Source organism: Ambystoma mexicanum, chromosome 1q (assembly GCF_040938575.1).
Source record: "Ambystoma mexicanum isolate Mex_15411 chromosome 1q, UKY_AmexF1_1, whole genome shotgun sequence".
Lineage (NCBI taxonomy): Eukaryota > Metazoa > Chordata > Amphibia > Caudata > Ambystomatidae > Ambystoma > Ambystoma mexicanum.
In genome coordinates this window covers 1,427,676,296-1,427,702,023 of record NC_090922.1, presented here as the reverse complement: position 1 = coordinate 1,427,702,023, position 25,728 = coordinate 1,427,676,296, and the positions used below count along the sequence as shown (strand labels likewise).

The window sequence follows — 25,728 nt, the reverse complement described above, 5'->3', positions numbered from 1 at the left end:
CTCAAGAGGTCACGGTGCAGGATGATCCTCGTAGCACCTGCGTGGCCGAGGCAGATATGGTTCCCGGACCTTCTGGACTTGTCAACGTCCCCGCCAATCAAGCTGCCAGTGGACGCGGATCTACTCTCCAGGGAAGGAGGTGCCATCCTCCACCACGACCCGACATCGCTGAACTTGCAGGCCTGGCTCCTGCAGCGCTAGAGTTTGGAGGATACGACATACCGGCCGATTGCAGAGAGGTTCTTGCAAAGGCCAGGGCGTCCTCGACTCTTAAATGCTACGGACACAAATGGAAGAGGTTCTCTGTCTGGTGCCACGCACAGAAGATTAACCCTCTACTGATTACGGCTCCCCAGGTACTGCCGTACCTGCTGACGCTGGCCAAAGCTGGACTGGCACACGCGTCCATCAAGATTCATCTTGCTGCGATCTCCCGATACACCAGAACCACGGGGCGGACGTCCTTGTGGTCTCATCGTCTGGTGAAAGAGTTCATGAAGGGACTGTTCAGATCGTTCCCGCCGGTGAAGGCTCCGGCCCCGGCGTGGGAGCTCAACGTGGTGCTGACCAAGCTCATGGGACCTCCGTTCGAGCCTCTGCACTCGGCCCCGTTGAAGTTTCTGTCGTGGAAAACAGCGGTTCTTGTGGCCATCACCTCCGCACGACGGGTGGGAGAGATCCAGGCCCTTTCCTGCAAGGCCCCGTACTTGACTTTTCACGACACGAGGGTAGTGCTCAGGACGCACCCCTCCTTCATGCCCAAGGTACCTTCGGACTGCCATCTCAACGAACCCTTGGTGTTGCCTGTGTTCTTCCCGTCGCCTTCGTCGCCGGCTGAGAGGACTTTGCACTCGCTGGATGTGGCTAGAGCGCTGAAGTTCTACGTGGACCGCACAAAGTGTTTTCGGAAGACGTCACAACTCTTTGTGAACTTTGGACCTGTCAATCAGGGGAAGGCTCTCTCGAAGGCTTACATTTCCAGATGGCTCTCCGGCTGCATCATGTACTGTCATCGGTTGGCAAACCGACCGCTGCCTGGCCGTCCGAGAGCCCATTCCACCAGAGCGATCGCAGCTACCACGGCGTTCCTTTCTGGTGTGCCCCTGCTGCACATCTGCAGGGCTGCTACGTGGAGGTCGACGCACACCTTCACGAAATTCTACTGCGTCGATCGGGATTCCAGGGAGGAGTCCAGGGTCGGCCAAGCAGTGCTGCGCAACCTGTTCGCCTGAGGTGAGCCTGGTGAGGAGGTAAGATGCTTAATGTTGAGTTTGATGTAATGCTTAATGTTGAGCCTTTGCCTCCTCCCGTGGTTGTGCATGTGTGTACTGCTATGTATTCTTTATTCATGAGCATGTGAATCCATGCCAGACCCCATGCTGGAGAAGGAACAAGTTACTTACCTGTAACTGTTGTTCTCCAGCATGGGTCTGGCATGGATTCACATGCGAACCCTCCCGCCTACCCCTCTGCGGCTCTTCACTTGGTCATACTGCCACTTCACGTGCTTCCAAATCTGAAGATGGCACCCAGAGGCGGTGCTTAGGTAGAGGGACGTCATTGGCTGTGGTCGGTATGACGCAGAGACCAGTGATTGGTTACTGCTACGGAAGACAGATCAGAAACGAAACTGATACTGGTTTTTTCTTTACCGAGGATTCCCAGCCTGACGACGGGGAATATTCATTTTTTTTTTTTTTTAAGTATTTTATTGGTTTTTTCAAGAAAGTGAGAAACATTACAAACTTACAAGTGTGGTAATAAAAAAACGATACAACAAAAAAAAAAAAGTAACGTGAGAACAACCAAAACAACAGCAGTCTACGTGTAGCGTTAATTATGAGATGTTTGGTGGCAAGTAAAAATTATAGTTCCGATGTTACAGGAAGCGAGGGGAACAGATTCGGGTAATTCCATCTCTGTATCAGTATGAAAAATCGGGTGTTGTAGGACGCTACAGTCCCTCAGGGAGGCTTATAGTTTGCCTTGAAGCGCATGTCACTCAGGAGGGCTTTCCAGGAGTCCAGGGTCCCACTTGTGGCTTCTCCGCTGGTTGTGATCCCGTCTTGCCAGGCCCTGGTTTCAGCAGTCGTCCATCTCGCCAGTTCGCTCAGCCACCGAGCATGGCTGGGGCCCGCTGGAGTCTTCCAGGCCATCGCTATTGTTCTCTTGACCAAAATGCATGAGATGTCCATTAGTTTCACCAAATGTTTAAATTTGCCCGGTCTAGGATATATACCTAGTAGGCACTCACCGGGCGACCAGTCGTATCTTACCATGCCAGCTTCTGCGCAGGATTGTTTGGCTTTGAACCAGAGTGATTTCACTTTGATGCAGGACCAGAACATGTGGATCATATCTGCCTTGTCATTTCCGCACCATGGGCACGTCGGGGGTATTTTCGGGTTGAATGTGGCAATCCTGTGGGGAGTCATATATGTCCGGTAAAGGACATTCAGCTGTATTTGTCCGAATCTGGAATTCCGGGACACTTTCTTGGGGTAAATCAGTGCTCTCTCCCATTCCTTGTCAGTAAGTGGTGATTCAAGATCTGCCTCCCATTTCGCCTTCAGTGCCTGACCTTTGGGGTTAGGCTTGTCTATGAGTCTGTTGTAAAGTCTGGAAACTGGTCTCCAACCATCTGAGAGGTCGTGCATTTCCTGTAGCAGTGGGTCTGGGGTGGGCTCTTCCGGCCAACTGTTCCACTGCTTCTTAACGATCTGTTTGATCCTGTGGTACCAGAGGAACTGGCCCTTGGATAGTCCTTCAATGTTCTGTAACGACTCGAAGTCCCTGAATTCCCCATCTGTGAACATGTCTCCCCATGTATATATGCCTGCTTCCTCCCATCTCCTGGGCGTGGGAAGTTCCGCCTCTGACTTGCACACATCCACCATTATGGGGTTATCCGGTCAGTACGGATGTTTCACTTGCCTTATGTGACAGGCCCTGCCCCATATCTGCCTGCCCAGTTTGACAATCAGCAGAGCTTCGGGAGGTAGCCGAGGGGGAAACCATAGAGTTTCTTTGGGTATTAAGTTTGTGGAAGATTTCCTGAGTAGTTCCAGTTCGGCCGATGTGTCATCAGACAGCCACTTCGTAATGTGACTGAGCTGGGCCGCCAAGTAGTAAAGGTGAAGGTCTGGGAGTTTTATTCCACCTTCCTTATGTGGGAGAGACAGCGTGGCCAGTGTGAGCTTGTGTCTGCGCGGACCCCACAAGAAGTCCTTGATGATGGCCTCTAGTGTCTTGAAGAAAGGCGGGCGAACGTAGTGGCAAATATTGGCAAAGAAGTACAGAAATCGAGGAAGGATTATCATTTTGGCAATCGCCGCTCTACCCACCATTGACAGTGGTAGTTTGGACCAAAATTTGATTGAACGCCGAAGGCCGGTGACTGCTGCTATAGTGTTATGTTCGTGTGTGAGTAGCGGGGTGTGACCCACATTGATTCCCAGGTACCGGAACTTGTCAGGTTGCCACTGTATTCCGATAGGCGGGAGGTCGTCTACTGCAATGCCCCTCAGGCTAGCTAGGGGGAATGCAGTTGATTTGTGTCTGCTGAATCGTATCCCTGAGTACTTTGCATAATTGTCGAGAACTTCTAGCGTTGTGGGTGCGTTGAGCTCAGGGTTCCTCAAGTAGAGAAGTACATCATCCGCGTATAATGAGATTATATTGTAAGCGTTGCCCACCTTAATGCCCGCATCAAAAAACTGTTGGCGAAAGTATATGGCTATTGGTTCTAGGCCCAATATATACAGCATGGGCGAGAGTGGGCACCCCTGTCTCGTGCCCCTTTGTATTGCCCAGGATCCCGAGACAATTGTGCCTGTTTTAACCCTTGCCATTGGCGAATTATAAAGTACCTGGATCCATCTGATGAAGCCCGCACCAAAGCCGAAGCCCCTCAAAACCTCCACAAGCCACTCCCAATAGATAGAGTCGAAGGCCTTGATGGCATCAAGTGACAGTATCGCCAGGTCCTCCTCTCGGTCGTGGGTTTCGGCCATGATGTGTTGTAGTCTCCTGAGGTTGGCCGTGGTATTGCGTCCTGGGACGAATCCATTTTGATCTTCGTGAATTATGGATCCTACCACTCTGGCGAGTCTGTTGGCTAATATGGAAGTGAGGATCTTACTGTCGTAATTCAGCATGGCCAAAGGTCGATAAGAATCACAATCGGTGGGTGACTTGTGCGGCTTGAGCATTGGAATAATTATGGTCTCTTTCATGGTGTTGGGCAGGATGCCATTTGTGTAGGCTTCTTGATAAACTTCATGCAGGATGGGGGTGAGTATGGGTTCGTAGGTCTTGTAGAATTCGGGCGGGAGACCATCACTCCCGGGGGCTTTGCCATTAGCGAGCGATCTGATGGCCGCTGTCACATCTTCGGAAGTGATTTCTGAGTCCAGTTCCTCCCTCTGCTCGCTGGAGATTTGAGGGAGGCCTATCTCCTCCAATGTTTCGATTAATTCTGCGGCGGGCACCTGGGACTCGTGGGCATACAATTTGGAGTAGAACTTAGCAAACGTCTCGTTGATCTCCATCTGCGTCTTGTGTGTTACTCCTTTTTCGTCCTTTATCTCCGTTGGCAGGTGTTTAGGGTGTTCCCGCTTGCAGAGCCAGGCAAGCAATCTGCCGGGTTTGTCAGACTCGCTGTGGGATCTGGCGGTATGTGTTGCGAAGTCAAATTTCTCCAGTCTGACCCATGATTCCTGACATTTTATACGGGCTGTTTTAAGGATCTTCTCGGACTCTGGAGAAATGTCAGGGGCGGACTCTAGTCTTGCGATCTCTAATTCCTGGGCCTCGAGAGAGGACTGTAGTTGTCTGCGGGTTCCGCCCGCTCTTGAAATGATTTCTCCCCTGGTAACTACCTTCATGGCCTCCCACAGTGTGGACCAGGTAGCCACCGATCCCTTATTGATTTCGACATATTCCTCTAGCTTCTCAGCAAGGTCCTCTCTGAACTCCGGATCATCCAACGCTGCTGTAGGCATCCTCCACATGGGAATTGGAGGTTTGGGTCCACGCAGCTGCCAATGCATGGCGAGCGGGGAGTGGTCGGAGATCGATCTCCCCAAATATTCAGTGGATGTGGCCAGTGGAGATTGTTCCTTATCAACAAACAAGTAGTCGATCCTTGTTTGGACGCCATGTGGAGCTGAGTAGTGTGAGTAAATTCTGGCCTCTGGATGTTGCACTCTCCAGATGTCTACCAGGTTGAGCTGGTCGAGTGTTTCCGTCAAGGAGGTGGATGCGGGATTGCTTGGCTGAGGAGGAGGGCGCGATCTGTCCTTGCTTAAGTCCATGACGCAGTTGAAGTCTCCCCCCCACACGAAGGTCCTGCCTCGGTGTTGTGCCAGTCTAGCACTCAACGTGCTTAAGTGTGACGGGATTCCGTGCTGCGGAAAGTATGTGTTAATGAAGCAAACTGGGGTTTGTTCTATGGTGCCCCACATTGATGTATATCTCCCTTCGTTGTCAGAATCCCAGCCTTCTAGCTGGAAAGGCACATTCGGGTTCACCCATATCAGTACGCCTCTCGCATATTTGGAGTAAGGAGACCCCCTCGTGGTCCCATCCCATCGATCTGTTAACTTAGACATGGAGTCCGCTGTAAGGTGGGTCTCTTGTAATAGCGCAATCGAGACCTTCTTCCTCCTGAGGTAGGACTGTACGCGGTTCCTTCTGAGGTATGAAGCCATTCCCCTCACATTCCATGTCATCACAACAAGTTGCGACGCCATCGGATCGGTGTTCTGAATTCGTCTTGGAGTTCTGGCCCGCTGGCCCGGTGGTACGACGAGCCACAGGTGGCGTTCTGCGGGCGGGGGGCCCCTGATTCATGAAGTCTTGTGTCGTAACTTGCCACCATCTTGTACTTTACCAACATTGATGATTCGTAGACTGCAAAACCAACTAAACTAATGATATAACACAAACTGGTGCGCCCAGCGACTACAACACTGTCGCGGTGCTCAGGTGCTCTCGAGCCGTCTGAACCCATCTGGGAATCGGGCGCGAGCTGGGTCGGGCGGTGAACTGGCCCAATTGGATTTTCTGCTGGGGGTAGGGTTGGTGCGAGGCGGCAGGGCCGTGCGAGGGCCGCTTCCGTAAGTTAAACTGTTGTTTGGATTACCTGCTGGGGTCCGGTTACTGGTGGTGCGAGGAGACTCGGGACTTAATCTTCATTCCGAGGGGGATCCTTGCCATCGGCTAGGTTATCTTCTAGCCACATATTGGCCGCCTCCGGGTTTTCGAGAAATATCGCTCGCCCATTATGAACAACTCTCAGGTGCGCGGGGTACAGCAGCCTGTATTTAATGTCCAGTTGGCGAAGCTTCGCCTTGATCGGGACGAATGAGTTCCTTTCCCTCTGCACTTTCTGGGTGTAGTCGGGGTAAATAGTAATTTTTGAGTCCCCCCTTTCTATGGGACCTGCTTCCCTGGAGTGCCGTAGGATGGTTTCTCTATCTTGAAAATTCAATATTTTGGCTATTATTGGCCGTGGATGCGAGCCGGGGGGAGGACGTCTCTGGAGGGATCTATGTGCCCTTTCGACCACAAAGCCTTGGGTTAGTTTTCCGGCCCCGATCTCTTGTAGCAGAAGGGTTTCGACATAGGATGTGGTGTTTAGGCCCTCTGTTCCCTCCGGGATACCCAGGATCCTGATGTTCCCCCGTCTGGCCCGTCCTTCGGCTTCCTCCACCCTTTCCTCCAGGAAGGCGACCCTCCTCTTTAGATCGGAGACTTCGGACTTCAGGGTTGTGGTGGCCCCGGACAGCTCCGTCGTGGAATTCTCGACGGTCGTTACCCTCTCCGTCAAGTTGCGGGCATCCTGGCGGATGAGTTGTATGTCCATTTTGAACTCATCAATCTTGGAGTCAATGTGGGTTCTCAGTGAGGCAATGGCATCTAATATCTGAGAGCGATTGTCGTTGACCTCCCCTTCGTTCGGATGAGTGTTTTCGGAGAGGCTAGGTCTGGACTGGGTGGAGGTCTTCGCCTTGGTCGAGACAAAGGAGTCCATGGTGGCGGCCCTGCTCTTGTTCTTGGTGGCCATCTTGAAGCCGCTGGACGTAGATCGCCGAACCTGCAGGGGCAAGTGCGTGCCCCGGGCAGCCGAGTCGGGGAGCCAAGTGCAGGCGGCCCAAGGGTGCGGTGGTGGTCAGGGGCCCACCAAAGGGTGTTATGTAGGCTCACGCACCTTGAATTTCAGGGCCCCCGAGTGCTTCAGCTGGAATCAGATCGTTCGGGTGATGGCCGTGGGGCGGGGTGCTGCTACTCAAAGGTGGCGAGTTTCTCTTTATGTGATGCCATCCACGTGGTTCTAGTTGTAGTCCGCGTTGCATAAATTGGGCCAGCCGAGGGGTAACGGGGTCAGGGGCCTGGGGGCCTGTGTCGATTCAGCGTCAGACAGGGGTCGCCCCCCCCGGCCTTGTTGCCAATCCCCAAAGCGCTCCGTCAGGGGACGCTGGTTCAGGGGCTGCGTGAAGCTGTGCCAGGCGCCATCTTGGATCAATGCGCGGCGGAGGGGAGGGTGGGATCCGGAGCCCACCGTTCCTCACGGGGGCCCCGAAAATTCCAACACTCGAGTAATTCCGAATGGGGAGCACTTCCCCCACCGATGCGTGCTTTTCCGCTGGCTGCAACCACTCTTGTACCGGAGAAAAAGGATCAGGAAGCGGCGTCTCGGCCGGAGCCCGGCAGATCAGCTTCTGCCCTCCATCGGCTCCAAGCCACGCCCCCCCGACGGGGAATATTCATGAGCATGTGAATCCATGCCAGACCCATGCTGGTGAACAACAGTTACAGGTAAGTAACTTGTTCCTTTCTGGCCTCAACATGGAACAGTGAATTCTGCAGCACAGTAGCCCAAACTCTGAGCTGGGCAGCCACTTGGTGATCCAAGGGCACTTCTGAGGGCTCTTCTTTGCAGGACTCAGAGCTGACATTGAAAATGGATCTTCCCTCCACTCCAAGGGTCGAAGCTCCCTCGCAGGACTTCTGAAGATCACCTACAAGACAGGGCACTTCCAGGACACCAACAGAAGTTGGTCGCCAGGCCTTCTTCCAACGGGTCCACAGTCTTCTTACACGTTTTGCAGCTGGAGAGGATACTTGGCTCCTTTAGGTTTCTTCCAACATCTCTCTGGAATGGGTGCATGGGTCCTCTTCTTATCCAAATGTCAGGTAAGAGGCGATACTCCCAATAGCCAATCAAAGATCTTTCCCAGACACCCCCTACGCCCCAGCAGTGGTCCAATCAGGGCCACTTGGTGGCACAGCTCATGCATACTATTCAGAATTCAGAATCGCTTGAACCAGTTTGTGGATTGGGACCAGACAGCCCCACCCACTTCCTGGCAAAAAACACGCATGTCCTGCAGTATCTTGTGAAAAGCCTGAGCTTTCCCAGTCAGTGCAAGTCCATATAAGGATTTTCTTGTCCTCACAGGTCAGGAAGAACTTTTTGCTGACCCTCTTGCACCCTCCACCATCCCTGACTGGCTTTCTACCATCCAGGCCAGATGCACTTCCAATGATCTCTGCCTCAATGCCAGCAAAAAAGAGATCCTTCCCATTGGGACCCCTGCTTCCAACTTCTTCCCCCCCTCACCCTGGCCTTCTTCCATGGGCTCTTTCCCCAGCCCCCACTTCTGAATCCAGAAACCTCAGAGTCATCTTCGACTCTTTTTCCTTCCTCCCTCACACGCAGGACCTTACCAAGAAGTCCCATTTTCAGCTCTTCCTTCTCAAAGTAATCCTACCTTTTCTCACCTTCCCCCAGAAGCTCAATGTTTCCTGAGCCCCCTGGTTTTCTCTAGGCTTGACTATTGCAATAGAACTCCTCCTGATTCTACCTTCTTTCACTGTGCGGCCCCTTCCAGCTGATCCAGAATAGGGACGCAAGATTGATCCTTGTCCTCAAGCCCAGGGACTGCATCTTTCCTGCCCTAAAAAGTCTTCACTGGCTCCGGGTTGCTTCACGGATTAAATTAAAATCCCTCTGTACCATCCACCAGGCTGTCTGGGGCCGGGGGCCACTCTATCTGCAATGCTCTCTTACTAACTATTCCCCCTCTAGAGCTCTATGCTCCTATGGCACCAACTATATGTGTGTAAAGCGTTTCGCTAAACCGAGGGCAGGTTGATTGCTTTCCTCAGCTGGCTCCCTTCTTTGGAACAGCCTCCCCCTCGCACTTCATCTTGAGCAGTACTTTCTCAAATTCCGCAGCCTCCTCAACACTTTCCGCTATACCTCCTCACCCCGCCCTTCACTCCCTCCTACTAATCTCGCAGTTGCTTGTTTGGTGGTCAGGGCCCTTGTGCATCCTCATGGCCCTGACCTCCCACACCGAATCACCCTCAGCTTCTGTCTATCCTCTGCACTTGCCTTAGCTCACCCCCCACCCTGGAGGCTCGCACTTACCTTACATTGCACTTCACCTGTTGCTCTCCTATGAGCACCCCAGCACTTATCCCATTCCCCCTCCCTTCTGCACTTGCATTTTCTGCACACTCACAAGGCATAGTATGTTCGTCCCCCCACTATATTTATTATATGTATGTTTTTGTATTTTCTTTTTCTTATGTATTTTAATTGTTTTTCATCCCCTTGTCCTTTTCCCTTTTGCCCTGTGGGCGCTTTGAAACAGTATTTACTTTCTATATAAGCGCCTAACAAGCGAACAATAAATGAATAAATAGTGACAACACGGCCAAGGGACAAACAAAAAACCTTATGGCACTGCCATGTTTGGATACTAGCCACAGTAGGTAGCCAAACCCGGTAAACGCAGTGAGGCTACATCAAAATACACCAACAAATAGCAAAAAGTAACTGCTGCCACCATCTTGCCCCTTAGGCACAATCTTAAGTAACCAAAAATCCTGTGTTAGTCTAGGGCAAAACAAAAAAAGTATAACCCATTGTACAGCATTACAAGACGCTTTGTACAATGATAAAAATGTACCACTCACGCCAACAATGTAACCAGACTAAGGGAAACAATATTTCCCAGTACTGACAGGCAGAAGGGGGTCCATAAAAATGGAGGTAACGGTGCTGTAAAGATAATCTTTCCTAACATACTCCTGTAAGGGATTGATAAGAATGTTCGGAGATGGAGGGGGGATCCACAATTTAAATAGGCCGGGTCAAGGACTGTGTGTCCTGATACAGAATAATCTGTTTGATGGGGCTGGACTGGTTGCTTGCCTTCATAAGGGGAATTGGACCAAAAGTAGTCAGATGTTAAAGAACGTTCTACGGTGTAAGTGGAGGTTTTTCCTTTTGTATAAAGAATTGGTAGTTGAAACCTGCTCATGCCCGTTGTACTGCAATATGCTGAGATTAGTTTTCACAAAAGATTTGGAAGTGGTGAATGATGCTCCTCAAGTCCTGTATCACTGATATGATTGTTGCTCAAATTATCCAAATATCTCTCCCTAGCCCAAGTTTTGATAGCTATGTAAGGGCTTTTAAGGGTAAATGGGATACGTTGTGACTTTGTATAGCGATGTAGTCAGGGAGATTAGTGCACATGTTAAGTACAGGTCTCTGACATGACAAGCCTGCAGGTGGCTAAAACTGGCTAGTCCAAGGACCGATACATTGAGTACAATTAATTTTAGTAATACCATTACTACAGTTCTTAGAAGCACCGTGAATAAACCATGAAGCACTATATAAATACCTGATGATCTGTTTCTGATCTTAATATGTCGGCTTTTAGGAGGAGATTGTGCCACACTCTTAAAGAATATCGGAGCCCTTCCTGTTGATATGGCAAGAATGTATTTTGCAGAGACTGTGCTGGCACTGGAATATCTGCACAACTATGGCATTGTCCACCGGGACCTGAAACCAGACAAGTATGTTTTAGACCACATGCTTTTAGCAAGTATTTCATTGATTTGTTGGGGTAACATCATGTCAACTTAGTTTTTATACAAGTGACTGCTGCCATTTTACAGAATAAAGCTGCTAATTCTATTTTTCCCAAGGGAATGTCAGTTTTGTTTTTAAGTTGGGACTGAAATGTTGCTTTTGTTTATTTAATGAAATACTGAAGATCTATAACTGCATGGTAGAGAGACAATGTCATGTGTCCATAGAAAAACAAAAGTAGTGATGGTTGGAAGGTTTAGAATCAGTCTTCTCCTCTGGCATTGCTCTGGGCAACACTCCAGACCATCATTCTTCACCTGCCGAGCCATTACAAAAGAGGAAAAACCATATGCAAATCTGGGTTTATATCCCCCCAAAAAGGGGCAGGCTAGCCTGAACTGCTTGATCACACCCCTTCTGCACAAGACAACAAGTATCCCCAGACATGTTTAGGCCTTGTTGGGCCTCATCAGTGAGGAGAAGCTTAGGTCTATAGGCCCAGCAGGCACAGATCCCACATCTGGGCATACCTGTCCCACTCGTGGAAACTGCATCAAAACAAAAGAGGTGATGGATGGAAACTTCAGAATTAATCTTAACCTCTGACATTGCTCTGGGCAACCATGTGACCTAGCAGTTCGGGCTGGATTGCCCCTGTTGGGGTGGGAACAAGCCTGATTTGCATATTGTCTTTCCCCCTTGTGTAATGGCTTGGCAGGCGAAGAGAAATGGTCTGGAGTGTTGCCCAGAGCAATGTCGGAGGATAGGATTAATTATAAACCTTCCAGCCATCACCTCTTGTGTTTTACTGTGTGTCCTTAGAATGCAGAGATTCAAATAGCAGAGAATCGTAGTGATACAGTACTTTGATTTGAAAAGACAATTTAAGTAAAGAATAAGAGCGCATAGTAATTTCAATTTGAATTAGGCGCGCATTTGGAGAAGTGCTTTTGCGAAGTGCTGTCGGCTGTGGAGGCCCTAAACTGTTCCTGACAGCAAAATTGACATTTCCTACTTTCCTCTATTGAAGCGGTATGGAGTGAACTATAAAGAAGCTGGTCCAAGGACTTTAGACAAGCACTGTGCTTTATTCATAGAAAATAACATATATCCCTTTATTTTATCCTTTCTAGTGAGCTTTAAACCTCAAGCCACGCCCACTATCCCAGAATTCCCTAAAAGGCACAGGCCGTGTGCATTTGACACACGCGCGCGCGCATTTGGAGAAGTGCCTTTGCGAAGTGCTGGCTGCGGGCCTGTGGGCGGTGGGTTAAACAATTTTAAAGCTTTAAACAATAGTGCTGGTGTTTCTGAATGTTGTATGTTTAGTTTTCCTTTGCCTGCAAAAGCATCCTCTTTAACAATAGTGTCTGTGGTTGAAATCTGAATGTTCTGCGTCTAGTTTATCATCGTTTAATTATGAAATGTCAATCGTGAGACAAAAGCATCCGCGTTTTAGTGTGAACGCGGTTATTGTAACCACACCAGTAACTGTTTACTTAGCTAGGCCGGCTGTTATAGGGTCGCGGCTTAACATGTTTTCTTGTGATAACCTAACCTACTCGGGGTGTGTGAGCTCGCAACGTTACTGATTGACGGGGTGGTATCGAGCAGGCTTTTGTAAATCTGCCGGTTCAAGGAACGAGTGGTACCAGCGATTTTCTATTAGTCTGCTGAAACAGCTGGCGTTAGGGATATGGTGATGACATTGCGAATAGGTATGCCTGCACAAGACGCTATAAGTTTGCTCCCGGGAGGCCATTTGTACTCCAAAGTCGTCCTCGCCAACGATAAATCTAGCAAGGACAAGTAAATCCGCCACAAACGTACTTTTATGCTCAGTAATGGCGGATATAAGAACATTTTGTGCGCCAGGGGTAAAAGCTGGAGAGGGTTTTGATAAACTTCGGCCACATTGTCCTATTGGTGGTTCAACTAAGCAGGATCCTCCCAGCTTTGATGTTGATGGGGGTGATGCCCCCCCCTCTTGGTACCCCGCCCGACTCTTTTAATTGCTGCGCAGCCCTTACTATATACAGTTGACCACCAACTAGACGGCATGGTGGAAGGGAGAAATCTAGAGGCTGATGTGTCAACCTCTCTAGCCACAAAAATTAACTGTGATCATACTAAAAAGGTCACCAAAATGATTGTGCCTGTTATTTCTCAAGAAAATGTGTACATGGTCATAGATTCAATGGAAAGTGCCAATGACAGTAGCATGACCAGCTCGCCGAAAAAATGCAACAATAACATCCAAGAGCTGGATGTAAGTTTGAACAGGCGAGAATTATATCAATCGCCTATAATGTTTTCTCCTACAGCAAATGTGTCGTCTGTAGTATCTTGCTCTTTTACACACCCGACTCCTCGTCGAAATCACTCTGCTCCTGCAGAAAAATTACAAGCCGTACAGGGGAATTTTGTGATAGGCTTTGAAACGTCTTTACAGACCATGAACGCTGCACTGTTCTCACTCACCCTCCTATATGACTCCATAGACACAAAAATAAATGATCAGCATATGCTGCTTGTTCAACTGTTGCAGTGGAATAAGTCCAATCACTTGCACTGTGCATGATGTGAAAAACAAAATAATAGAGTGAATAGTTCTATGATAGAACTAAGCACAAAGACTGATGAGCTGAAACTAAATCAGGGTGACGTACTACTAATAGATTGTACGCAAAATCAACAGGCTTTACTGCAATTGGGTGCAAAGAAAAAAATGGTGAATGTAAAGCAGGCCAGTTGTGTACCAAATAAAAGAAAGCTAAATCTAAGAATCTGGAAAATCCCACTGTAAATTGCCAGAGTTCTATTCAAATGAGTGATTTTGTTCAAAGCTTACCTGAGGTACGTGGGGGTAGTAATGCGCTCACTTATAACATCTTTGACACAAAAAATTAAAAAGTAAGCTTTACTCCCAAAATTGAAGCAAAGAAGACAACAAATGCCCTGACTGTGGCAAACTCTAAGATCACAGGCACCCGTCAGTTCATCCATTCTCTAACAATGCCAAACTCTGCCACTGCTTTGGCCCCTACTGCCATTGACAACAAATATTGCAATGTGTTACTACTAAAAGCAGGGACGTCAGACCCAGAGTATGCCAATGGCATATGAGCCACTGGATAATCTAGTCCTAATATCAAACCAGCAAAAGGCTGCTGTACCTGAAAGTATACAAAGTGGTCCCGACAGGTTGGATGCCACAGGCGAACCAAATCTCTCTGCCATAACTTTGCCCGGTCAGCAAACAGAGCGGAGCTGTGAGGGGGGAGTGCGGTGCGACACAGTAGAGTTGAGCCAGGAAAAGGAATTAACAATGATTGAATGGAGAACAGAAATAGAGCAATCATTAAAGAGAATTATTTCTCAGGCGAATACACAAGAGTCTCAAGTACTAAATGCCAGAAACAGCAATGGCCAAACACTCATGGCAAACAACTCTAAGCAATCCCAATTTGAAACCCAGCCTAAAGTGAATCATGTGACTAAAGCTGTATATCGTACCCCACAGAGAGATGTGGTCTCTAACTTCTTGACGCTGCAGTGTCGCCCCCACCCCTTTCACAGTTTTGATCTGAATAGACAATCGGTCATGAACATACATACAGATGTTCCAGCTCTGGAGGGGATATGTTCGGAGGACATAGATCAGATAGAGTTTGTCCACAAAAGTGACCTATCTATAGTGAAACTCTGGATGAAGTCAAGTTTTGTTTCGAATGCCCTGTGGCAGGATAGAGCTGACCTGTATCAGCTGGGTTTTCTGTTGTTGAACCCGTTGTCATTTGATAATCAACATGTTCCAAAATCAATATCTCTCCAGATCTAATGCTTATCCCAAGAACCAGTGCCTAAATCAACAAGCGGAATTAATAAGAGAGGCTGGATTAATGATTGATGGTAGAGAAATTAGAGTGAATAAAAACTAACTAGACCATAATTCGAGTACCCTTTTGCTAGCCTCTTGGAATACAAGAGGCTATAAACCTCTCACAAAGTCAAAAGACAGCTTGTTAGAGAAGTATGACATACTGGTGTTTCAGGAAATATGGTTATCTACTGCTCCTGTCTGGGACAAACATAATGTGTTGTTGTGTTGTTGGTTCCAGCAATTGTGCCGGTTAAGGGTAGACCTATGGCCGGCCTTATGGTAACTATAAAAATATCGCCTAATATGCAGATAGAGCCTTGGTCCTCCCCAAATAGTTTTCTTCAGATGGTGAAAATGAAATCCAATGTCACAAATATTGGTTTAATAAATGTTTACTGGAACCATGCTGCAATCAATGATAATGAATTCTTCGATGCCATGGATGAACTGTTAAAACTAACAATACTGGACCAGAGTTATGATCATGTAATAATAACAGGGGATTTAAACATAATCTGTGTAGCTCAAGCTGGGAAATCTCTATCTCCGGCTGCCAGTAGATTGATTTCATTTATGGATTGTGGGCCGTATTGACCCACTCCGCTCTGCTATGCGGCATCACTCTGATACAAATGGTGCAAGAAACCGCAACAATGGCGGCAAAACCCTGGTGTGTGCCAAAAACCTCCAAAACCATGTGTTTAAAAGCAAAAAAAGATGGATGCACAACCTGCCACCCATGGTGCATGTGTGGTGTAATAGAGCACACCCTGCAGAAAATGTGCCAGTGGGGTCCATAAGCAACACACAGAGTGTAGAGAGGGAAGCAGCACTTTGCAAATGAAACTCCAAAAAGTGCCTATAAATGACATTTGCTTTGTTTCTAAAAACTCCAAAATGCCTTTACACAACACTTCTCAACTATCAAAATCTTGCCGGGCGCTAAAATTCATGTCATCTAATGAAGCATGGTGAATATACAAAGTTCTAAAGTGTAAAGTGCAAAACATTCATCAGACAAACTGGATTATCTGTAAACTGACAGCCCCTGTCAAAACCTGTGTGCAGTACCCTGGGCTACCTGTGAATGACAGCTGTCAGATGAGCTCCTGATGAAACTTCAAAGTATCTAAACTAAAAGTCTGCCGGATTAGCAAACATAAAAGGAGTGTTGCTAAAAGGAATACAGATCTCAGTTGTGTTTTTGATCCCACAGATTTAAAGCTAGGAAAGTAATGTATTTATGTTTGATGGTTTCTGCTGGATTTTTAATTAAGAATAAATTAGCATGGCTGAGTTGCAACATTGTGGAAGTGGAAAAGCAGGTTTCTCCCCAGGGGAGGAAAAATCCTCTCAGCAGAAACCACTGGTAGATGATAATAGTGGGTTAGGACAGGCTCTTGTCTCCAGAAAGAGAATGAACAATAGCATATCCTTCAACCCTTGAAATTGAGGTGAAAGGGGTCGTAAACTGCTCCTGCAAAGAACTCCCTGGGGGAGGGGCCTGCTCCTGGACTGCAGGGAGAGACAAAGGGACAGACCAATTGCTGTTAAGCATGAACAATGAACAATTTTGAGAGACTCATAACTTGTTATTCAAAGTGATAAAAAATATAAAAAGAACACATCTGCTAGTCTAATTTTTGGCTGCACGTTTTAAGAGGTGGTAGAACTGTGTAACATGTTCTGTACAGGAATGGCAATATATGTGGTAACCGTGTTAATGCTAACATTGGGAAAATGTACACACACACATCCCCATGGTAAACACACGCATTTGTAGAAAGTTACAGAAAACTTGGAAAATGTGTTCATGGCAAAAAGGACAAAAGTCTGTAGAAAGGTGAAACAAGATCCCACAGCTGCGGGATTTTGAGGAACAGCTACTACATAAAATATGGAACCTTTGTGTGTGATTTGTGTAGAGGTGACCAATGTAGAAATATGTATTTAGGATCAAGTCTGATTTTGAGACCAGTGGCTAAATGGAGGTTTCTAAGGACTGTAAAGCAAACCATAAAATGTGACATCGTCCGGCCTTGATCCAATCACTCGAATGCAAGGCAGAGATTTGGTTTTGATCCAATCCCAGCTCGCAGGGGCAAGCTTAGTTAAGCCGACCAAAACACCCATTTTGTGATGTCATTTGAAAGGATAAACGGAGACAGCTGACAACACATAGGGACTCACTGATTCACTCACTTTCCTGATTCCGGCGAAGCACTCTGATCCAGCATTCTACATTCCAGCTTTCCTTCCAGATCCAGATGCCAAGACTCTTGCAAGCAGTAGAAAACTATTGACTTTCTGCAAGGCCTTAATTCTCAAACTTATCCTCACAACCCAGTGAAGCGCTGTGGTGTGGGAAGGCCTTTTGAACTCGTATGCTGAAACTCTCTGGCTTGCTACCACAAGGCTTGCCTGAGGAACTCTCTATCCAGCTGATTGAAATACCCACAAACAAGGAGGACAGATCCTGTGCAAAATCCGGTGACCGGCCTAACTGACCCAGTCCCGTGCCTGATGTGCTGTCGTTCCTTGACAGATCCAATCCATGACCAGAACTGACGGTCCAATTTAATAAATTATTCTGTGAGTATTAATAGGAAGAACAGTGACCCATAATATATGTCTCTTCAAACAAATAGCCCTCCAATATAATAGAGCCATTTTAGCAGCAAAATCCAACTCCTTAAATAATAGGATCTCAAAGGTCAACTCCTACGCTAAAGTACTATTCACAATCTTTAATGAATTAGTCACTCCTCCGGCTACCGCTGACGAAATAACTAAAGACAAAGCCTGGTGTGCCAGCATTCAGTCCACCATGCTCAACAAAATAAAACTCCTCCAGAACAAAATCCAAAACCACTGCAAAGCCCTCCCAAACCAAAAAACCAACTGCCCTACACAAGACAAGCGTAGTAATCTCAATCACGCTCAATTCTCCTTCAGAAACGTCACTGAACCGGAGGTCCTTAATCTCATCAAAAACCTCAAACCATCCTTCTGCAAAGCAGACATTTGCCCTCCCAAAATCATCAAGGAATGCGCCAATGACCTAGCACCCATGATTACTGCCTTCATTAACGCATCTTTCAAACAGGAATTGTCCCAAACAATCTCAAGGAAGCCTGGGTGCGGCCACTTCTAAAAAAAAGGCCACACTTGACCCAGCGCAACCCAACAACTACAGACCGATGACGACAGTCCCGTTCCACCTAAAAATCCTGGATAAAGCAGCTCACGTCCAGATCCAATCATACATAGAAGCTAACTCCATACTAGGCAAAAGACAATCTGGCATCCGTGTCGGGCATGGAAAAGAATCCGCCTTATTAGACCTAAAAAATCAAATCTCACAGATCATGGACAGAGGCAGACCTGCCTTGCCCCTCCTCCTCGTTCTATTAGCTGCTTTTGACCTGGTAGATCACCAAACATTCACCACCCACCTCACCCATGCAGCCCATTTCTCTAATCAAGCAGCATCCTGGATCACTACCTTCCTTGAAGGAAAAGCCATGAAGGTCTACTCCGACACAGCTAACGCAGATCCTACCACTATAAACTGCGGTGTCCCCCAAGGATCTTGTACAGCCCCCACCCTCTATAACCTATTCACAAAACCCCTCTTCGACCTACTTGACGCCATGGGTGTTGCATATACAAACTATGCAGACGACACTCGAGAACTTTTACCCCTATCTGGACTCTATCACCAAGACGCAACGGCCTTTCACAACATCTATGCCACTATCCAAGCTTGGATGGCAATCAACGGCCTCTGTCTTAATGGGGAGAAGACTAAAATTCTCATCCTGGGCCAGACAAACACATTATCAAAACTAAGCCCCCAATACAACAACTTCAACATAGACAACTCAACCATCTCCGTATCATCCTCTGTCAAGACTCTAGGTGTTCACATTGATGCAAATCTATCGATGAACAAACAAGTCAGCACAATAGCCGCTGCATCAGCGTTCAGCACCAAACTCATTAATGCCATTAAATCCTACTTATCCACCCCCAACCGCTTAGCCATAGCTAGAGCAACTATAGGAGCCAAACTCGATTATTGCAACGCCCTTCTAGCTGGCACCTCCGCCAAAAACATTCACAGACTGCAAACCACACAAAACAATGCCCTCAGAGCCGCCATGAGCATCCCTAGAAGAGACCATATATCTCACGCCAGACATGAAGCATGGTGGCTCCAGGTCAAAGGCCATATTACTCTGAAAATCCTCACCATCACTCACAGGTGCATCAACAAAACCGCTCCAGCATACCTATCTGAAGCAATATCAAGGACCACATCCACTCGCCCCAACAGAGCTCAGTACACCAACCAGCTACACATACCACGCATAAAGAGAGCCACAGCGGGAGGTCTAGGCTTCTCCTATATTGCACCGAAACTCTGGCACTCACTCCCTGCCACCCTTAGAGCTGAAACTTCCACCTCTGTCGTCCGCAACAACCTCAAGGCCACTCTCCTCAACTAGCAAGTGGAGGGCTGCCTCCTTCACTTCTGCCATGTATATTGTAATATAACACAAATGTAATATAACTATATTGTAACCTGTATATATATACTGCTAATGACTATGTAACTATATTGCAACCTGTGTATATATTGCTAATGACCATGTAACTAAGTAACGTACTGTAACAAGTGCCAAGATGTCCTCGGGCTGTTGTGCACTATATAAACACGAATAAAACAAACAAACAAAACCATCTGTGTTCTATGATCCCAATTTCAAACCCATCCCTTCTTTAATTCAGAACCATAGGATTGCTAGAACTATCTTTGCGCTGACTCTTTTCTCATCTGTATTATTAAATCCTAACTTCTTATTGATTTGATTTAGAAAAGTAAATCCCAGGAAGAAGTAGAGTATCCACAACAGGCGGGTTATGCTGATCACGTGACTGTAAGATCCATCTGTGGGATTCGCTTTTTCATAGTCCTAATCTAGTGTAATCAAAACCATCTGTCATTTTCAAAGTGCATTTCTGTTTTCCATTCTCGCGCCTATTTTGCAAAAACGACTCTTAATAAAACCTCTATAACGCCCTCAGTTTTTATGATAGAAGCAAAATTTCAACTCCTACTTGTACCTAACAAAACAGTGCGATTAGCCCGTTATAGCTACAATTGCGCGACAAAAAGTGTGCTGTGAATTGAAATTCTGAAATGCTTTACAAGTGTGAATTAGCTTTAAATTGCTTCCCACTTTGACTTTAAGATTTCAAATGTTTTCTTTTGACTAAATCATTTTTTGTGATTGTGTGGAACTGTTCAAAGCAGCTCCGATAGGAATTTATAATAATTTAAGTATTTTTGACCACATCTGGTGCTTTTGCCCAGTCAATTCCAAAGACAATTTCAAATCCAAACTAACAGCTGAAAAGTCAATTCCCGTTTTTCTCTTGTGTTTGAAGGGGAAAGGTGGGAGTGTTATTCTGTTAGATTTGTGCTATTCCTAAATACCTGCTCTCTCCTCACATCTATTTAATCGCCTATTGGGGGTTGAGAGGAGTTGCAGGGGAACCCCTAACCATAGTGCTATCTATTCCAAACCAACCCAAAAGTATTCTTTTGTGTGGTGCATTTGCTTTTGTGCTAATTACTTGATTCCTCGTGCATTACAGATATTATTCAGTGTTCTGTCACCCATTGGTGATTGTTAACTATTTAAATATATTGTGATTTAAAATTGTAATACATAAATAAATATTTACCTTTGCAAACTAGACTGATTCCTGGTTCAGTGTGACAGGGGGGGTCTCAGGAGAAGGGTGTGATATGAGTGGTATATCGTTGAGAATATTGAACTTATAGATGAAAATAAATAAGGGTTTCATTTGTGCACTACATGCTGGCCGAGACTTGGGTGTGTGCCGATTGAACTCACTTACAGGATGAGCGGCAGTTTCAGAGACTAAATGGAGCCAAAAAAGGAGACATGCCACCGAAAACTACATGGCATAGAGGCACTGAAGCTGCTTTAATTGATTACACCTTTGTTGATAGCAGACTGTTTGAATATATAACCGAGTTTCAAGTAATTTCCCGAAATGTAAGTGATCGCGACATTCAAACTACCCAGTGGTCCTGGGATGTTGATGAAAAAACATGAGTCCTCCTTAGCATGTAATATGATCATGAACACTGCTCAAAACAGATTTTACTGGACCCCACTTTCTTTGGAGACCCTAAATAAAAATCTAATTCGGTCCTCTAACAACAAATTGTATCCCGGCACTGAAAAGATGACTTCCTATGTAGAAGAAACGCAAATGTTTATAGTTAAGAAGAACAAGACCAATACCAGAGGTTTAAATTTGCTGCACACTTACGATTATGAGGTCGCTCTTCGTAAAACTCAATATAGATTTGAGAAAAGGCAGCTCCTCGAGGCAAGCCATTCTGATTGAGTGATCAAATTGAATTCCTTGAAATGTAAATATAAAAATTGGATAAACGCAAGACATGCTCATGTGTATCAGCAGGATGCAGAGAGCATGTTAGATAGTTTGCAATCCAAGAATTCGGCCAAAATTTGGTCACTCTTAAAACATACACACTGCAAAATCCACATGATGAGTCAAATGAAACCGATTCCCCAAGAAGTGTGAGCAGCTTTCTATAAATCTTTATATGTTGATAAAAAGGTCAGTAGAAATGGGGACTTTTATGAGCGGAGGCGAAAATGAGATCTTGATTTCGGTGTGAATGATGTACTTTTTTTCATCTCACAGTTATCAACGTCCCGTGCTCCCGGACTTGATGGTCTATCTAATTTATCTAATTTGGGAAATTTTCGATACTACCTGCTATAATATTTTTTAAGCAGATAGTCACCCCCATATTAACGTACGGGGCGGAAACTAGAGGTATCATACCCGAGAATTAATGGGTAAAACTGGAAGGTTGATTTTGGGAAAAAATCTGTGGACAGACATGAAATGGGTTTGGTATGCTTAAATGCAATTTATATATGGAAAGTTTTGTCTTCATATCGAAAATATTTGATGGTCATTAAGGAAAATGGTGTAATGTTTACCTTAGGGAATTACTTGTTGGAATCAGTTAATCCCAAAATTCTGAGATGAGGTAAAAGTACCGTAAAAGTACTGTTTGCTGGCCACGCCGGCTGCGCTTCGCCGAGTCAAGAATCCCAGGACCCAAGGATCGTGCTGCACCATCATTCTGCTTGCACTCGTGGATGACGTCTTTCTCTGCAGTACGGATTACTGCCTGACTTCCTCATTACTGAGGTGACTTGTCTATCCCTTCTCCCCCCACATTCAATCACACACGCTTGTAAACCTTCCATCTCTCACGCAGACATCGTGTGCCCAACTGTACACGGTGTGCCCAACTGGCGTGCCCACTTTAATCTGCACCCGTGTACTGTCAATATTAATTCATAACGTGTGTTCTGTTTTTGGGAGGGAAGGTGTTTTGTTTTAGTTAATTTGCTCTCTAGGCACATCCCTTTATCTTTTGGGTCCAGGTCACTTCTCTTTTGTGAAGCACCACCCCACCTGGTTCTGACGCGCCTCTCATCACCTTTATTACCCCATATGACCGCGCACCGCACAAGTACCGTAAAAGTACTGTTTGCTGTTCGCTGTGTTGCGGTGTTGTGAGTTGCTGTAACACTCTGCCTTGGTCCCTTTCACTTCTCTCTCCATTCCCCTCACTTGTCTTTCGCCAACTGTTCCTTTCTGGCATAGTGTCAGTAACTCTGGCTGCTTCCCGCCCCAGTAATTTAGTACTCTAAGTGGCGCAAGCCAAGAGCTTTTTCAGGTGAAATATTCACCGCTGCGGTGTCATTGTCCCCACAACTACCCAACTTACTATTGAACGTCACAAAATTCTTGATCTCCCTGTGCCCTGCTGCCCGATTCTGTGAGCTGCTTAATTTGAGGCGGTGTCACTTAGGAAATCGCGCTGCTGCTTGATCCTCACTCGGTTTTTGCTGCATAATCCAGAGGCTCAGCTAATTAGCTGACACCTGCCAAGCCTGGTGTGAGGACAAACATATTGTTGTATCTCCTTAACCTCAGGCATTGAAACGCCAACCAAGAAACTTACTCACATTGTGCACATTGTGAGTCAAAACAGTGTGTTATAAGCTAACAGCGCTTCTTCTAACATGTTTAGACTAACAGCTGGAATGCCCATTCCCCCCCTTGCTATGCCTTGCGTTTTCCTGTACAATTACGCCCGGGCTTTCAACTCTCCACAATGTCTGGCTGCTCTTCGTTTAATGACCTTTTAAAGGCGCCAGAGGAGCCTCTAGCCCAGACATCTCCTTCAGAAGTGCTCACAAAGCCCACTACTATTCGATCTGAAAAAACAACTGATTTCCCTTCAGTAATTTGCATGTCTGATAAAACCATGCAAGAGTGCTATCAAACCCAGCGCCCTACTTTCGACGAACGAGCATTTTTCACCTCGTGCCTTGCTACACAATCTCTACTCATTCCGGATCACGACTCAAATCCCTACCATCCTCCTCTCTATTCAGAGGTAGTGGGTGGGGCTAATTATGGAGCTCATACCTCTGCCTTTGTTAATGCAGGGTTGAATGCGGCTAAGGCAAGACATGATAAAAAAAACTGGAAAAAAAACAATTACGAATACTCCTGACAATTAACCAATTGCACATTCAACACAACACCCCCCAGAGGCAAACGGGGCTACTTCCCTCATACCAGCCAAAAAGGTCACTCTGAATGAGCTCGCTGACTCGAGGCTCTCCAAATCCCCGGAAATGTTTCCAACCGGTGCCCAAATGACATTATCTCTTCTCCGGGGTCGGTATCATCATGCAACACTGAAATCTCATCATTCGTTAAACCAACCCCACGTACATCTTTTGGTTTCCCTCCTCCTCCAAATTCCTCTACAGATTCAGCCCTTATGGCTATAAACACTTCGATTTTATCACTCACCAAACTTTTTGAACTTCTAGACTCCCGGGCAGGTACCCAGGAACTTTTGTTAAACAACTTAATTAACAAAACTGATTTGATGGCAATAAACTTTCCAGCATTTGTCAAAGCTGAGCTAAACACTCCAAGTACAGTCTCTTACTCTGAGAGAGACATCACACCTGCGGAGGTGCCCCAGGAGTCTGTGACCCAAACTCCAACTCTGCAGACCCCTGAATCTTCAGAGACACCCTTGATACCGGTGGTGGACTTATGTCTTGAGTCTGAATCATCTTCCCCTCTTCCACTAGCTCAAAGTCCAATCTGAGATTTTCAATCATCGCTCACAGAACAAGAGACGAAAACGCAAAAAACATAACAAATCAACATCATCTCAAAGTCTGAACAACATCGCAGACCCGATACTGGAAAATCCGCAAACAAAAACGAAAAAAAAAAACAAGAATCAACCTTTGTCCAAAAAAAACAAACTACCTGCTTCCAAAGCTAAATAGTTTGTGGAAAACATTTCTTTGCTGCCAGAACAAAATGCGCAGCCAAGTGAAACTGTGACCCAAGTGTCACCGGCTCGTCATGCAAAAGAGTCTTCCTTAAATACCGAGCAGCCCTCTGATGGTGTGTTGTCTCTCGCAGGTAAGAAGCCTGTTTCTATATTTCCGTGTATTGTGCCTGCTTTCGTACCATGTGATGTAGAAGCCTTACACAACACAAATGATGACCTAATGAATCTATCGGTCTATCCAAATAACGTATCTATCATGGAAACGGTTCACCAAAGTCTTCATCATGAAACAGACAAATCATTACCTAGAGATCCAATGTTCTGCATTGTATTAGATCATGATGCAAACCCTTTTATGACCCTTGAACAAAAAAGAAGAAAACTGGTCAAGGGAGCGCCCTTCCCCAAAGACTCCCCCATGAGAGCCCAAGAGCGCAGAGCGCCGAATGAAGCTCCTTCGTTCCCTTCCACTGGATCCACAAATGTAGATGATCCTACCAGTGTACCTCCTCCTGGTGATCACTCCGACTCAAAACATTCTGATGTGGTTGCCTCTCAGGACGATGAATGGCTGCCTAGAGCTCTATCAAATGACACTCTTAGGCTTACCATGATTGACAGAATATTCTCGGATCCCTTCCCAAATAGGACCACCATCCTTACAATATTACACTCACTGCCCCAGCTAAAACGTATCAACTCAGAGGACATTGATGGTGTCTCCTACCCCATACCAGCCCATCAAGACATTGTTGATGTTAAAATTCGATCGCTAATTGTAAAATATTACGTTTGGGACCAACGTCATTTACTTTTTGAAAAAGGCCTTCTTCTTGAACCAATAGTTCCTCCGGTCCCTGATTTGCAGAACTGACCGAGCTCAAAAAATCAAATCCCCTTGCAATCCACCTCGATCTCCTCTTGCAGCAATTGCAATCCAACTTCCAAAAGCCAGCCCACCCCGCAACAATCAAAATGGACATGGGTTTCCTCTGCTAGAGCCTCAGAGAACAACAACCACTAGCAAGCTAGGGCCCCTCTTCACCAATGCACCCTTATTTCGTGGAATACTCGTGGGTTCTCCCACTTATTGAACTCCAAATCTTTACTACTCAACAACTATGATGTTATTTTGTTACAAGAAACATGGATGCCCACCGCTCCCCTTTGGCCGGATCACTAACTTGTAGCAATCAACGCCTCTAAACCAACTAAAGGAAGACCTGCAGCAGGCCTCCTCATAGCAGTAAGAATTGATTCTCAACTTACCATATCTGTATGGAAAAGTCCGGTCCCAGGCATACAACCAGCCTTAATTACGACGGAGAATAAAAACCATCCCTTCTATCCTAAAACCATGGTCATTACATATATTGGAATCCAGCCTCTGCTAACGCTTCACAATTTGCTGAAAAATAGAGCTTATTCTTGACCAAATCCTTCTTGAACCCGATATAACCAACA

General features: G+C 46.4%; 1 protein-coding gene across 11 annotated transcripts in view; it reads left to right on the top strand.

Annotated features, from left to right (window-relative positions):
• The window catches only part of LOC138548762 (microtubule-associated serine/threonine-protein kinase 2-like), a 2,396,492-nt gene that overhangs the window by 2,111,864 nt on the left and 258,900 nt on the right, over window positions 1-25,728 (top strand). For all 11 annotated transcript variants that reach the window (XM_069642298.1, XM_069642297.1, XM_069642303.1 and 8 more), the window contains one exon: window positions 10,746-10,884. In XM_069642298.1, the coding sequence (XP_069498399.1) occupies window positions 10,746-10,884 (139 nt within the window). The remainder of the gene's footprint in view (window positions 1-10,745; window positions 10,885-25,728) is intronic.